The sequence below is a fragment of the Corvus cornix genome, chromosome 17, assembly GCF_000738735.6.
Source record: "Corvus cornix cornix isolate S_Up_H32 chromosome 17, ASM73873v5, whole genome shotgun sequence".
Classification (NCBI taxonomy): Eukaryota; Metazoa; Chordata; class Aves; order Passeriformes; family Corvidae; genus Corvus; species Corvus cornix.
Genome location: NC_046346.1, coordinates 7,672,540 through 7,689,228, shown reverse-complemented (window position 1 = coordinate 7,689,228; position 16,689 = coordinate 7,672,540). Strand labels below are relative to the sequence as shown.

Here is a 16,689-nt window from a genome sequence, read left to right as displayed (position 1 = left end):
GGCACCTTGGTGCTCTGGGGCGTAAAGACAACATTTGTATCGTGAAGGCACCTCATCCCTGAGATGTGGGGATCTGCAGGTCGCATGGGAGCCGGGGTGTCCCCTCTGGGCTGTTCTTTCCTGGCCTCACAAAGAGCAGCACAGCTCCACGTGCCATGAAGCAGCTGGGTGTGCACCACCCAGACTGACTTGTCCGTCTGTCCCCACAGGGAGCAGCTCTGTGTCCCATCCTGAGGAATCCTAATGACTCTCTGTCCTTTCCTGAGGAATTCTGATGGCTCTGTGTCCCATCCTGAGGAATCCTAAGGGCTCTGTGTCCCCTCTTAAGGAATCCCAACCTGTCTGTGCCGTGGGCTGACCACACAAGGAGGGGATGGACACAGGGCTGTCAGGAAAGGAGCAGCACCCCAAGTACAGACAGACAGCACCAGACACAGACAGACCCATTCTTCCTTCCTGCCACTGGAAGCAGCCCAAATTGACATGTTTGCTTTATCACCTTTTGTTTCCCACTTGATTCCCAACTGCATCTCCCCCATTCTGAAGGCGAATCAAGCCTAAGGCAGAGCAGGGGGGCAATTCCCTGAGGAGTATGGAAGAGTTGGGGGGGATGCCCTGCCTGCAGCATTCACTCAGCTCCAGCGAGGCCAGAGGCACCAGCAAAGAAAGCAGTATCCAAATTTCATTCTGCACTTCATTTAGTTGCCCATGAAATAATAAGCGCCAGATGCCTCTGGAGATGGGAGAGGATCAAAGCAAAGCTTCCTCATATGTAGCAGACTCCGAATACCTAATATTGCCTTATAAAAGGCCTTGTTTTAAACACCAAATACAGAGGCAGATCAAAGCTCAGCTTCTCATTTCTCTAACAGCCCTCAGAAGGCTCCGCCAGCCAGCCCAGCACACACGCACACGGGGCTGACACCAATCCAAGGTACATAATTGAACTCTGCTAATTTGTCAAACCCATCACCGCGTGCTATGGAAACAGCCAGGTGCCTTGTTCACAGAGACCTCAGCCGAGGAACATCCCAAAGCCATGCCCTCCCTTCCCTGGGGTGCTGGGGAGCTTGAACAACAGCTGTGCATGAAAATAGAGTGGGGTATTTCCCCCCTTCCTCTTTTAACAGGTGATGCCAGGAGGGGTGAAGCGATCCCAGACCCAAGTGTGGGGCAGCAGGCTCAGGGTGGTGCAGCTCGAGCTAAAGCAGATACCAGAGACAGCTTGAGGAGCAGCAGGCAGCTGAGGACAGTCCATGGGACACCCTGGGTGGGTGGACACTGCACAGGGTGCCCTCCAGCACATCTCAACCATCACAAGAACAAAAGCAGCCCTCTGCCTTTGCAGCCCCTGCTCTGCTTTGTGTCTGGGTTTCCAGCAGCTTGGTACCTGATCTCTGCTTGATGGGGGAGCGACACCAGCCCCACACTCTGGGGTTTGTCAGCACTCATGGGGACCTCCTGGCAGGTCCCAGGGGCTCAGATACAGGGGCTCCCAGTAGGTCCCAGAGGCTCAGACAATGACTAGGGTGCAAGGGAGGGCAGAGGGTCTGTGGGTCTCCAAGACAAATGGGCTTGGCAAAGCTCAGCCCCTCGGAGGGTCCCCATATGACACCATCACTTTCCCTGCCTCAGTTTCCCCCAACCCAGGAAGCTGAACAGCATCTGCTGCACATTTCTATGTTACAGAGCAGCTGCTCTGTGGTCTGAGAAAGCACAGGGAGGTGCAGGAGCCTCGCTTGTGCCTTCCCTCCAGCAAGGAGGGGCTCATTATACTCATGGAATCCTTAATGAGACGGGCAGGGAGCCTGATACAGCCTTGGAGTTAAAGTGCTGCTTCTTCCCCCCACATCTTTCACTGTTTGATCTCACCATAAGGCAGGTGCTGCCAGTGACCAGGGGAACTCGGGGCTGCACAGTCAGACCTGGAGCTGAATGTATTTTGCTGGGCACAAGGCAAACCTCACCCCAGAGCAAGAGGGATGGAGCAGGAGTGGGGTTTGTGCACAGGGCTCTGCCTCCTTGGTTTAGGGGGATTTTTGCTACTAATATTTTCCTCTCAAACTCAGAGTAGGATCCAACTGAACACATCCCACCCTGCTCCAGAGACAGGAACTAAGCATCAAAGCTTTGATATCGCCCTGATGGCCAGCGGGGGATGTGGATTCACATCTTTACAACACTGACAGGTTCTCTCTCACAGAGACTTCAGCGCTGGTGGAAGGTGTGATGACCGACAGCCCTGGAGACAAGAGCCATCTGTGCACCACAGGCAGCATGCAAGGAGCTGCCCACATTTCCTGGTACTCCCAGGGGAATGGGAAAGGGGAGAGCCAGCCCCCACAGCAAGCAGAGCCTTGGAGTGCGCAAACCTGTCGCAAACAGGTTGCAAGAAATTCTGATTTCTGGAAATCCTCGAGTCAGTGCTGAGGGTGAGCAGGAAGGAGCAAACCAGCCATCCCTGGCCCCAGCTGAGGGTCCCTCCAGCCTCTGAGCACAGAGTTGTGCACAGCCTGACAGCCTCTCTCAGGACTTGTTTTGCTTGGAAAAGCAGTCCCGATTCCAGCTCCCTTGAGACTGCATGCCACTGGAGCAGAGCTCACACTGATCCATCAAAGAGAAGTGGAGGGTGTGAGCACAGGCAGGGGACTGTGGCGAAGAGAAGGGATGTCTCACTGAAGATTTGGGTATGAACAGAGTACTTCTTGGCATAAGCCAGCAGTGCCTCTCCCAGCTCAAATCCCAGAGATGGGGCTGAGCCCAACAGCAAGGACCAAGATTCCACAGGAAGATCTCTGCTTTATTCCTCACACTCTACTCCCCTATAATTTCTCTGGAGACTTTCCAAAGACACAGTAACATCAGCGTAAGGGCATCCCACAGACCTAGAAGCTGGGAATGTGAGTGGTGCAGCGTGCTGGGACCACGAAAGGTGCTGTCTCTTACTTTTCCATGTATTCCTGCCCTGAAAACCAGGTACCAGTGGGTCTGCTGCTCCTGAGCAAGCAGAACAAGCTCTCCCTTGCTCAGTACTGTCCTGTGCAAATGTCTCTCTAACATACCTTGCCAAAGCACTGCAGAACCTGCTGTCCTCCTTCTCCAGGAGACACAGGAGGCCACTAACCAAGCTCAGAGGAAAGCAGACCTGCACACCTCCTAAGTGGAAACTTCCCATCGCATCGTCTGGGATCAATGCCTTGACAGTACAAATAATTAGGCTCAATCCTGCAAAATCTTATCTGAGGAGAGAAACCCCAAGGAATCCCTCTCCTTGGACCTGATAACTATCTGAAGGCACCTGCAACGACACGCAAGCCTGGTGCAATCGATAGGGGAACATCTCTGTAAGAATTAACTGTATCTGACGACACATCCTTCTCTATTAGAGTTACGATCCTGTCCAATTATGGATCTTGGCTGAACTTGTAATTATGAGTTTGGAACTACGACTTCCCACTACGCTACTGCTTTGCTTCCATGAGGGAGAGGAGAGTCAATGAAAGGATAATGGAAAATTCCTTTCAAGGATGCAGCGATGGCCAAATTTATCTAGACAGGAGGGGAAGTACAATGGGGACTTTATGCAAGACAATTCCCTCAGTTAGCCCCCAGTGAACACGAACAAACCAGGTTCTCACAGCATTGCTCAAACACTGAGGCAGATCTAACAGCCAGCCCTGTGCGATGGCGCGAGGCAGCTCTGCCTCCTGTGTTCCCTTCAAACCCAGCCATCAAAGCTGCCCAGGTGAACAACAGCTTATTCACAGGGAAAGAAAGGAATTCTTCCCATTCATCTGTTCCTTTATACTTGCCCTACAAGGAAGCTTAAACCAACAACCAAAAACCAACACAGATGTCAATAAAAATATCTTTGTACCCGGCATCCAGTACGAGCTTTTTTCAAGAGACTGACAGAGCACTTGACCTCAAGGGGAATGGCATCAAGGCAGCCTTGCAAAGATTTATCTGCCTCTCATTAAAACACAGTTTTCCATACCTTCCCTGTGCCCTATCACCCCTCTCCCTGGTGAAAGCTGAAAACCCCCAAACTTCAGTGACTTTTCCAAAGTACCCAAGTGCTGTCACACCCTGCCCAGTATCCCTGAATAAGTCACTGAAAAAGCTGCTCCAGCACTTGGGACATTTGATCCCTGCACCAGCAGTGTTTTGGGACAGTTTCTTTTGTCCCTGTTTGCAACACAACCAATTCCTTCCTTCTGTCACACAGGCGCGAAGATGATCAGAGGGATGGAACGCCTTTCCTATGAGGAAAAGCTCAGAGAGTTGGGATTGCTCAGCCTGGAGAAGGCTTAGGGGTGACCAAACTGCAGCCTTCCAGTACCTGAACAGAGCTGGAGAGGGACTTTGGAGAAGGGCATGGAATGACAGGACAAGGCGGAATGGCTTCAAACTGACAGAGGGCAGGGTTAGGAAGAATATTGGGAAGAAATTCTCGGCTGTGAGGGTGGGCAGGCCCTGGCTCAGGTTGCCCAGAGAAGCTGCGGCTGCCCCATCCCTGGAAGAGTCCAAGGCCAGGTTGGACAGGGCTTGGAGCAACCTGGGATAGTGGAAGGTGTCCCTGCCCATGGCAGGGGGTGGAACGAGGCGAGCCTTAAGGTCCCTTCAAACCCAAACCGTTCTGGGATTCTGATTCTATCATTTTCCCCTGAACGTTTGTACTGCAACAGGTAAGTAAGTCATGAATCCTCTCATCCTGTTCATCAAAAGCTCATTTTAAACACAGAGATGATTTTTTTTGGTTCTAAAACCAAAAAAGGAAAGAAAAAAAACCCCACCCAAACATGTAAAATTGAAGGCCCAGCCTTTGGGCAGGAACAACTGCAGCACACCCCTGTGCATGCGTGAGTTTATTCCCATGTGCAACCACCGAGCTGATCAGAGGTGTTGAGGTGATTTCACATTCAAATAAACGCACTGGAAGCATTTATGGGAATGGCTCATCATGGAAACAAATGGGGCTGTGTGCTGCTGCGGTGGGCACCAGCATCTATCTGGCTGCTGCGCTCTGCCGAGGCCCGGCTTCGTGCACAAAACAAATGGAGGGAGCAGACCCACTGTGCAATTTTTAAATTGCTTCCCAACGGAGTTATTTCCCGACAGTGATTTTTCAAACCCAGTAGCAGCAGCAGCAGCAGCAAAACTCGTCCTCTCCTCCACCAAACAGCTCGGGCTGAGAGTCCCAAACAAAACCGATCCGGCGTGATGTGACCAGAGGAAATGAGGACACTCATTTCAAACTGCAGATGATATTTCAGTTTCTCAGCTTCTCTAACTCACAAAAGAGCCTGAAGGGGCTTGGGTCTACAAATCCCTGCCCCAACCCTCATTTTGAATTTGTTCCTTTTAATTGCCTTTGTGCCAAGAGGAAGGCCGGGAAATTTTCATCCAACGGATGCTTTGCATGGGAAATAAAGGGCAGAAAACAGGAGTCTGGAGCAAGGAATTGCCAAGGTAACCATCCCTGACAGCTGCGCTGGTGCCAGGACGATGACAGACACAATCACTCCCTGCTGGTGCAGCTTTGGGGAAGTGCCAGGGCATGTGGAGGCTAACTGATATTAGAAACCATCAAAGAAACCCAGAACCTCAGCAACAACGCTGGGAAATGGGATTTATGGCTCCTGCAAGGTGCTGCAGGACACAAAGAGCACATCTTGGGATGTCCTTACCGCCACAGACTGGTGTGGCTGTCCTTTAGACCTGGGCAGTATTGGACACCACCACCCATGGGGACAGTCAAGGCGCTCAACCATTTCCTTTCCTCCGACACCAGTGTGCAGCCACAGCGTCCTTTCGTACCTTTGCTTCGCCTCCGGCTCCGATACTGCTCCGTGTAGAAGGTGAGCTGGGTTTCATCGTCTGCCTCGGAGCCAGAGTTGCCTTTGGCACGTCCAAACCCGATCCCACCTGCAGGCAATAGAGAGGAAAAAATCAGCCCTGGCAGCTGGGATGCTCAGGAGCAGGTGGAGCCAGGAGCTCCTCAGCAGAGCTCAGGATCAGGGCCAGCAACCCCCACTCCTTGCTAAGGTTCTTTGCTTGGGGTCACCAGTAGTGAGCAGGAACTTTTACCATTCATGGTTTCATCAAAAATCAAGACCCTACAGTGCCTATAGTGATGTGGATGTAAGAAAACGCTTTCTTACCCTCAGAAATAAAAACACAAATGTATTTCAAGGGACTTACAAAGAAAACTCCCGAGCATGGCAGCTGCTCTTCCCAAGGACACCTACACGGTGAAATGCAGTGAATTTTAGGCATTTGCTTCAAAGCAAACCCAGCAAGGACAAGTGGTACAGGGGGAATACAGCACTTGGGAGGCACCCAGGACCTACCTGAGGGTCTTTGCTGCCCCTCAGCACCCAGTTTGGCCCATCTGCTCCCCCAGCTTGCTGTGACAGCCAGCAGCACAACCCTGCAGCGGTCAGGACCGACAGGAGCAGGGCTGGCCCGTGGCTCACCCGGCCTCCTCCTCTCCGGATACGGTGTGGGATGCAGCAGGAACCCAGCTGGCTTCCTCTCCAGACCCACCAAGGAGCGATGGATGCTTAAAAGGCACCACAGACTCTAATTGGCAGAAGTCCTTCAATCTTTGCAGAGCTTAAAGCAAAGAGGCCTCTGGGGGTTGACAGTGGCCCTTTAAACTGCCATTAAAATATTTTACTGTTTTTAAAAAATCTTTTATTCTAGGCAGAAGCACAATTTCCCCATTTCTTGGCAGAAGAACAGAAAATGAGCGGTGCCTTCTGCCCTCTGAAATCCTTAATCACAGTGATGAGAGGTGGCTGGCAGGAGCCAGCGGGACGCCAGGAGCTCGGCACGTGGCTCCTGCCCTGGCCATGCCCTGACCTGGCCGAGCAGTGTCCTCCAGGGCAGTCTCAGCAGCGGGGCAGGAAGAGGCCCTGCCGGCTCCTTTGCTCCTGGAAGCAGCAGGAAGGGTCAGTGCTTGCACACAGCAGCATTCAGTGCTTGGACAGCGGGGCCGGAGGGTTTAAAGACCCCAAACCATAACCCACCATCAGCCCCTCCTCAGTCACAAACACCACAAAAAACATCCAATGCCATGATGCACCCACACCAAGGGGTTTGAAAGGCACAGCAGAGTGGTAAGGCCAGTAAGGCTTATTTGCAAGAGTGAGGAAAATCTTAATTAACCTGGGCTTCTAAGGCAGGCCCTTGGGCAACCAGCCAGGGCTGCAGCCCTGCTGCACATCCCCTTCTCACTGAGCAGGGGCTGCCGCAGTGCCCGGGGCTGGGGGACAGACACCAGCTGTGGGAGGGTCCCCCCACTCCTGAGAGCCCAGCACAGCCCTCGCCCCTGCCCGGCAGAGGGACCTGGACGCTGCCTGTGCAGGTAGGACACGGCACGTCCCTCTGTCACCTTCCCACGCACCAGAGCTGGCCGCTTTTGCACAGGCAGATGGCTGGGGTGGACAGAGGCAGCGATGTGGCTCTCTCTGTGCTGTCAGAGCCCACTGAGGTGACCAGGCAGCTGGCACAGGCAGCAGCTGCTCCGCCAGCCACGGCCCAGCCCCCTCCGGCCGCTCCGCGTTTGTGTGCCGGCTGCGTCTCCGTGATGGATGGAGCTGACATGTTAAATTACTCAGGCTGGATGTCTTCAGAGAGCTGGTGACAGCGATATTGCATTTTCTGATTACCCAGCACTGAGCAGGATGTATAAATACAGGAGTTGTGAGACCCAGCGCAGGTCCCCCGCCCGCAGCGGAAACGTCTCCTCTGACCCAACATGCAGTGCCAGAGGTTGGCCGGGAAACACCAGCCTGGGGCACACACACAGCTGCCAGGGATGTGCTTTTATACCTTCGTGCCATCCAGGATGCTGGAGCACATCTTGGTGGTGGTGCTGAGGATCTTAGGGCCCAGCTGAAGCAACCTGGAGGACGCAGGGACACTAATCCTCAAGTAATCCTGCCATGAACCTGATCTCATGTTTAACTGGCCCCAAAATCTGATCAAATCAGCCCAGTGAGACATTTACAAGTGGGGAGACGCCTCCTCTTCCGGATCCATAACCAGTCTTGGTCACAGGCTGCTCACCAGGGCATGGGGCTGACGATAATCACGATGGGGCCAAGGACACTCACGGCAGAGAGCACCCATGTGCAATTACTGATGAACAAGGACAGCACCCAGATAAAGCCAAGCAGTCCTGCCTGGTCGGCATTCCCTCTTCTCCAGAAACAGGGAGAAAACCACCAAGTATCAGAAAACAAAAAGATCCTAATCACTGCAATCGGTTACAAATTGGAATAAGATGCTTAAAAGGCAGAGAACAGGGGAACAGCAGCCTCTCAGAGCTGGGTACCTGTAATGCACTGGCAACTCTCTCCAGCAGCTCCCACGGGGACGTACACCCTCTTTACACCCAGTTTACTCCTGCTTTTGAGACTGGAGAAAAACAGAGCTCCTCTTCCTCACCCCCCATCTTCTGCCCAGCTCGTTCGCCAGGCAGTGGGGCAGGAGGCAGGCAGGGAAGGGGAGCTCAAGGAAGATGCTCTTGTTTCTAATCCTGTTTGCAGATTTACAAGCTCGTTAATCCCTTCAAATAGATCTCAGCTCAGCCAGGCGCCAGGGTAGGGCGCTTGTTCCGAGTGCAGCATTAATTTAGTGGGGAGCAAGGCGGGGTGCCAAGGCAAACACCTCGTTATTGTGCAATTAAAGATGGTCCCGCTAATGCTGAGTGGGGATAAAGAAATAAAATTCAGGAATCAGATTTATCCCCAAAGACTTTTTGTCAGCTGAAGCCATGTGTATGTTTTTAAAAGTGAGGTTTTTGTCATTACAGAGGAAATAAAAAGCAAACATGACATTTTTAATCCTTTCCCCGAAGCCAGAAGGTCACAGAATATCTCAAGGAAAGAACTATAGATGTAAAAGGAATCAAAACAGAGTTAAAATAAAGAAATAAGTGACAGCAGCTATTTGGATAACTCCTATCTGAGGCCAAGCTGACCTCAGACACTTAATCCCTCCAAGTTGGATGTTATAATAGAAGTGGGAGCTTGGTTTTGTCCCCAGCAGTGCCACCTTGGGTGACATCTTTGTGCATCCCTCTGCCCTGCAGCCACTATCAATGGAAAAAGGATTTTCTGCATCTTTTTCCTCCAGAAAAAGGCAAACACCTGTACATATCACAGAATTCAAGACCCACCATTTCCCTCATCGACCATGTTGGGTTCACCCTACTCCATGCTCACTCACCCCAGGCAATGCTGCCTGCTGGGTGTTCAGCAAGCCCCTCTGCTCCCAGGCTTCCCAGTAAAAACTGGATGAGGAATGCCCTCCCCAGCACAGCAGCGAGGTCCATGCACTAAGAGCTGGCAGGGCAATGCAATTAGCTAAGTGGAAATTTTCAGTTTAATTAATTTAACCCCAAGAAGAGCACCAGACAACTGAAAAAAAACCAACCCAAATGTGGTCAGAGAAAGGTAAATTAGATGCAGATTTAAGGAGGAAGAAAAACAATACACAAACATTTTCTTCTGAAACTTACCCAGTCAACCTCCCCCTCCCCAAAAAAAACCAAGCCAACAAGAAACAAACAGAATAAAGATAAAATGCCCTTTAAAACTAAGTGCCTTGTGGCAGGGGTATGTTCACACATACTGGCTTCACCTGAGGAAAACTCTTCCTCCTCAGTGATCTCCCTTTTCCTTCTGTCTCTACCCAGAACACCCCACCAGTGCAGGCGGTGCCACAACCAGGTGACAGCACCACTGTGAAAAACTGGGACCATGCTGATCCCAGACAGCAGCCCTTGCACAGCCTGAAGGGTTTTATTTCACCAAGGACCAACTCAAAGAGCTGGACGTGATGTTTTGACTTGGGTGCAGTGAAAGGTCCCAGGTGAACCCCAGAAAAGCCTCACCAGCAAAATGCTCCACAGGTACCACAGGAGAGTCAGACAGGGCAAGGTGGAAGCAGAGGTGTCCTGGCAAAAGCAGGGACCATGGATGAGCCCAGCTGAGCCTCAGCTCTCCTCCCTCAGGGAGATTTGGGTAACTCAGGGCACAGCCAAGACCTCCAAACCACGGGAACCGCAGCCCCAGTAAGCAGCACAGCCCGATGAACAGCACATCCTGTCTCAGGGGAAGGACCATTATGGGTTATTTCTTCCCAAATCCAGAGTGTTTTTAAAGCCCTGCCCCAGGAGAGGGCACCAGACCCCCTCTCTGCGCACACCGGCCACCCCCGAGGCCACCTCCCAGCCCCAGGGCTGGGCACACAGGATGGTCCATCAGCCAAAGCCACACCCTCAGTCCCTGCTCCGCTGCCTCTCCCCGAGGCATCGCTGCCCGGTTCTGGGGAAGCCAGTTTGGGATGCTCCGGGGCTGCATTTCAGGATCAATAAACACTCTGGAATGCAGCATCCTTCCCTCCGGTGCTGCCAGCCCCCAGCAGAGACCTCTTCCTTCCAGCCCACCCCTCCCACACTCGGCTCTCTCCATCCTCGCTCTCCCTCAATTATTTATAAGCTCTGAATGTGCTTCACTCCATAGAAGTGCTTAGGGAGAAAGGTTGTATGAAAGAGGCATTAGACGAAATAAAGTTATATGGCACAGTAAATAGAGAGGGTGCTGTGGTTTGGTGGGTTTTTTTAAAGTCAATCTACTTGGGAGAACAGCACCTTTCCCAGCGCTGCTGGAAACACTCAGGGCAGAATCAGATTTAATGAGGAGCAATGGGCAGCAGCTTAAGCACACTCAGAGCAGGGAAGCGAAGCAAGGCAAAGTTTATCCCAGATTTGTTTCCCTTGGACTGGGGGTTGGGTTGTTCTCTGGCTTGGATGGTTTATCCCACCCTTCTGAAGGAGTAGCACTCGGAAACCCTTTCGGAGCCTTTCCGAAGAGGAGGAAATCCTTCTGCTGTGTGCAGTTCCTGCAGGGACAGCACTCCAGCTGTAGGGCTTTGATGAGGTTAAACATTAATTAAATCAAACCACAAGAAAATAATTACACACATGCATCCATCAGGCTGACTTGTCACTACCCAGAAACAAAGTTGGATGCAAACGCCATCAGTGGAACTGTCACGCGGCTGTTAGGAGGAAATGAATGTATCCCAAATGGACAATTTCATTTAGGGGGAGGAAAAAAAAGTCTTGTGGATTGCAATGGATTAATGAGGCAAAGAGTTTATGTTTGCAATTGGATGGAAAATGTAAACATCCTGAGTTGTGGTATCATTCTTTACCCTGGAGGGCTGTTCGCACTCCAGCCACTCGCCTGCCAGCGGCACAGGTAACCACAGGCTGTGAAAACAAAACCTCTGGCACAGGAGAGGCCAGGGAATGGGCAGGGAAAGGCATGGATCAGCTCAGCAGCAGCGCCCAGCCACCACCTCTACAAGCAAAAAAGACAAATTAAGAGGAAAAGAGGATGGGTGGGATGGGGCTGTGGGGAGCGAGGTCTCCACTGGAGATGTTGGGACTGCCTGGCTTTTTGGGGATTTCTGACCACTGAGAGCTTGAAATCTCTTTTTTAGGGTGTGCTGGTGAGGGATGCCTGTGGCTGGGGACACTGAGAGTCAGAGTCCCCCTCCTGAAGCCCTCAGGGTACATTCTACCTCGGGCTCCTCATTGCTCACTGGGTACAAAGCAATCTCATGTTCTCGTACTGAGGAAACCAGTGGGGAGAGATGGAGAGAGACCAAGGGTGCTCTTGTCCTGATATTCACTGACTGTTCCCGTGGTCACTAACATGCAGAGGAATCCTGGGGAGGTGGGAAATGGGGTGGGGGTGTCTCCAGAGACTGGGGACAGGCTGGGCTGGCTCGGGGCCATGCTGTGCTCCCACACAGCCAGAGGCTCTGCCTGCAGCTGGGCACTGTGTCTCCTCCGAAGCTCAGCTGCAAGGATTAACTGACTTGTTCCATTAGTGACCAAAAAGCCTCTTACCTTCAGGCAGTTCAAAAATGAAATAAAAACAAGCCCAAAAAAAATTAGGCTGGAGCAGGGAATCAGGGAAACTTTCCCTGACAGTCCCCATGGACCCCAGAGCACCCACACCCACACTAAAATCCAGAGACATATATTTGAATAACTACTAGAAAACAAACCAAATAATTTAAACCAGTTAAAGAGTCAGAACATTTCCTTCACACTGAGTAAATAATTTATGGGCAGAGCTATAATAAAAAAAAGTCCTCTCCAGGCCTGTATCACAGGAAAATGTATCAGGAATAAAAGATCACATTTCAGACTCATAAATAAATGAAAAACAAAACCCAACAGTAAACAGAAAGAAAAGCATTTCCTTCCCAGCTCCCAGAGCTGACACAAAGACCCTCAGTGCACTGGGCAGATCATGGCCAAGGGACCTTCATCCCCATCATCCCTGAAGGGATCTGATGTCTCCGCCTCCTCCACAGATGGAAATCTGGACCCAAACCCTTGGCACAGCCTTTAGTGTGGTACAGCCTTTAGATCCATGAATGCTGCTCCCACCCTCTGTGTAGTTCCTAAAGCCCCTAAGCACTGGGAAAGCGGAAAGAAGAGAGGTTCCAGTGATGTGAGTTACAGCCAAAACGAATTTCACCCCTTCATGAAATGAAAACTTGACACGAAACTGTGATTCACTCCCACCTCAGCTAGCTGGGGCAGCTGACAGGGACTCTGGGCTTGCAGCAGAATCCCTTGGAATGGACGCGATGTGACACAACTCACGGGCACCTCCACCAGACCACCCAGAGGATGCTGCATGGGGTTTGTCCCTCTCTCACCCCACCACAGAGGAGCTCTGGTGTCCCCACGCCCAGCAGCGAGGGTGAGGAGGCTCCCACCTTCCTCCCCAGCCAAGCTCCTCTGGCCATGGCCACCTACCTCGGGGCCGGCTGCGGCGTTTCCGTCTGCCCACGGAGGTGCTGCGCAGCGCGGGCTGCAGCTGCCCGATCTCGATGGGCGTGTTGGTGCGGAAGCTCTCCTTGAACTTCTGCATCAGGGACTCCACCGTCTCCTGCGTCACCTCGGGAGCTGCAACACCAGCAGAGGGGCTGTGGTTAGAAAAGAGCTGGGCCACCGTGTCCCCGCTGCCCATAAAATCCTTTCCTTGTGTAAGCCGGAGTCGAGTCCTGGGGCAGGAGCTCTGCTAACACCCTCCGGGGTCACCCAGGGACCCATCCAGCACTTTTCTGATCGTACCAAAGCCACAGAAACTAGAAAATTACGAGTTTACAGAAATTGCCTTTTCTACCCTGCTTTCCAGCATTTTGGATTATTCCTTGCCTCTCCCCCATGTGCTCCTGAAAGCATCATGTCCTTACCCAAGTTACAGCCTGAAAGGTTCAAATCATACAACAGGGCACCGAGCTGGCTTTGGGTCGGGTTTAACTCTACACCAGAAGCTCAGAATTGAACCCAAACCTTGGCAGTCTTTTAGGGCAACAGGAACTCCCCAACAGGTGAGTTTGGGCTTATGGAAGGATGGGAAGGCTGGGGTGGGAGTCAGGCAAAGTGCAGCTGGCCCAGGAATGCTCTGAGCAGCAGCAGGATTCCTTGGGGTCTCCCAGAGGCTGCACTCACGTGCTTGGATGCAGCACCTGAGGTCAGGAAACAACTTCCTGCAATGCCCCACGGCATGTGCCACATCATGCTGATATTTAAGCACTCCTCTCCTTGCTCTCACACACCCTCAATTCTGTAACGCCACAAAATTCCCCCAGAACTTCCGATGAAGCTCCCTACCCACCTGCACAAGGGGCAGTACCAGGAAACCATGAAACCACCCACAAAAAGCAAAGATGAGATTTGGGATCAAAAGGCCCGTCCTGCAGGACATGGAGGTCTCCCAGGTGCAACACTGGTTCGGCCTCTGTCAGCTCCTTAAATAAACCCATTAGCAGAACATAACCTCTGTCCTATGTCCATTTCCGGAGTCACAAAGTCTCCTCAAGGTGCTACAGAAGCTCTCCCTGCCTGCAGCATGGCTGTGTGGAGATGGCAGGGATCCCAGGTCCTACAGCCACCCCATACCCACTTGCAGAAGGGATAAGTGAGCACCCTGGAGCTCCCAGGCTGCCAGGAACTACGGGCTGGTATAGCACCCCACAGCTCCTGGATCCAGAGACATCAGACGTGCACAATGCTCCTCAGGCACCCAGCAAGCTCAGGGTACAGAACTGCTCTGCACCACAGACACCAATTCCCTTCCCAGTGTGGTGCAGGGAATTTAGAGTTCAGCTGGAACAGAAGCTGGCCGTGCAGGATGAGGATTTGCAATTCTAGGCAAGGATTTCACCTAAACACGGAGTCTGCAGCAGACTGCCCAACATCCAGCCATGCTGCAGGCAGCAGAGAGCCCTCAGCACCCAGTGCCACACCAGGCCATGGAGCAGGTCCCCTCCCTTCTCCCTAAATCCCACAGGTGATGAGGTGATGTCCTCAGCCTCCCCAGGGTGCTTTCCTACCCCTCTGGGCTCCAGAGATGGATCTGAAATCTGCCGGGGCCATTGGGAGAGGGAGAACCAGAGAGCAGATCAGGAGGGCTCAGGAAAGGATCCCACAACCCAGCACTGCCGTACTGCGAGACAGAGGGAGAGCATCCATCCATCCAGCCACACCAGGCAACAGAGAAACAAGGGTCAAACCCACTGCCTGAGCTCAGCACCAACAGTGGGAACCATTTCAGGAAAGCTCCAGAAAGGGAGGGAGCTAAGGGACCAGCTGTGTTACGCCTTTGAATTTTCCAGTACCAGGCTCCCCCTGGAACCACAGATCAAAGACAGAGCTCTCCAAAGCCCCCGACGTTTACAGCAGGTGCAGCTGAATCCTGCAGTGTCAGATGCCCCAGCAGGCAGCATCATGTGAAGAAAAAATATATCCAGAGCAGGGAAAGGTCTCCAAAGAGCATCCAGTCCCATCCCCACAGCACACATCGCACCCGAGGTGCCAGGGAAGGATGCTGTGGCAGCACCAGGGTGGTTCAGCCTCCTGCTGCCGTGTTCGCAGGGGGAAGCCCAACCCCGCAGCTCCCTCGCCCGGGAGCACGTGTGGCAGGGCCTCCCCTGAACAGATGGAGAGTTATCCAGACCTCGGGGCTGTGTGATACAGGACTCGTGGAGGTGGAGCAGGGAGCTCTGGAGTGGCTCGCATGGCTGAGGCTTATTTACCGAAAGGAGGCCAGGAGGAGAACACAGAGGGAGGAGGAGGAGGAGGAGGAGGGGACCATGCCTGCAGCGAGCAGCGAGGTCACAGCAGGCTCATGGCCCCTGCTTGGCTGATGGGACCGTGGTGATTGTACCCATCTGGCCACCACGCTGGCACAGCCATCCCACGGCAGCTGCTCCCGCGCCTGTCAGTGGAGCAAGTGCCAAGAGGGGGGCAGTGGGGAGGAAGGGGGGTCCCTTGGCCACAGGCTGTTTGGGATGATGCTGCAAATACTGCAGGAATTGGGAGCAAGGAGCTGGTGCATCTCACTGCTCTGCACAGCTCAGGTGTGCCAGCACATCGTTGGCTTCTCTGTGCCCCTGAGCTCAGGGGTTTGGAGAGAGGAAATGGGAAAGGGAAGCAGGAGGGATGAGAGAAAAGTAAAGCAGGGGGAAAAAAGAAAAAAAAAAGGGAAGGGAAGGGAAGGGAAGGGAAGGGAAGGGAAGGGAAGGGAAGGGAAGGGAAGGGAAGGGAAGGGAAGGGAAGGGAAGGGAAGGGAAGGGAAGGGAAGGGAAGGGAAGGGAAGGGAAGGGAAGGGAAGGGAAGGGAAGGGAAGGGAAGGGAAAGGGAAGGGAAGGGAAGGGAAGGGAAGGGAAGGGAAGGGAAGGGAAGGGAAGGGAAGGGAAGGGAAGGGAAGGGAAGGGAAGGGAAGGGAAGGGAAGGGAAGGGAAGGGAAGGGGAAAGAAAAAAAAAAGAGAAAGCGGGGAAAATGAGAAATGAGAAAAGACCCTTGTTGACATGATCTCAGCAGGCAGAGTTTGGCATGGGTGGACAGCACAGAGAAAACCCTCAGTGACAAATGAAAGATAGCAGAGCTTCAACTGTGTGAGCATGAGGGGTGAAGGATGAAGAGAGAGCCCTTCATGCACTGCCAGCAGTGCCAAAAGGGAGAGAGAAGAGACCACTGCACCATAACAGAATGAGACAGCACTTGCTGGGCTGTTCAGCGCATCCACGAGAGACAGTCCACTGCAAACAAAACTGCCATCTGGGCCTTCCCACAGCAGCCCTCGGAGGTTTTAAGTGGTCAGAAAAGGATGAGAAGAAGCACTACTGTGGGGTAGACAGTGGCCTTAATAACTTGCTTTAACTACAGGCCAGCCGTGAATCGGTCAGGCGGTCAGATTAGATGATCCTTGTAGATCACGTCCAACTGAACTATTCTAATCTACACACCCCTGCAAGCCCCCGTGGGCTGCCTGTGTCACACACGGGCTCAGCCAGCTGCTCCTGGCACCTCCACAGCACCCACACGCTGCTCCCCTCCCCGGCACGACACAGCCACATCAGCAGTGCCCAGGCACCAGCTCCTCCCAGCGCTGGTCGAACGTGACACATCTCAGAGGCGACAGGACTGTCCTCCCTTCGAGCAGAGCTTGCCAAACGCCTTCTCTCCCCTCCTCGGTTTCCAGGATAAATCCCCCCGGGCTACTGAGCTCACATCTTCGTCACTGAGCTGAGAGATTCTCCAGCCTGGCAGAGGTGGTGAGATCCACCCCGAGATTTGG

General features: G+C 52.9%; 1 protein-coding gene across 1 annotated transcript in view; it reads right to left on the bottom strand.

The window, feature by feature from the left end:
• ASTN2 (astrotactin 2) overlaps window positions 1-16,689 on the bottom strand; it is a 271,503-nt gene that overhangs the window by 209,071 nt on the left and 45,743 nt on the right. The window contains exons 4-5 of the mRNA XM_039561485.1: window positions 12,860-13,009; window positions 5,821-5,928 (exon numbers count right to left, since the gene is read on the bottom strand). Coding sequence (XP_039417419.1) covers window positions 5,821-5,928; window positions 12,860-13,009 — 258 coding nt within the window. The remainder of the gene's footprint in view (window positions 1-5,820; window positions 5,929-12,859; window positions 13,010-16,689) is intronic.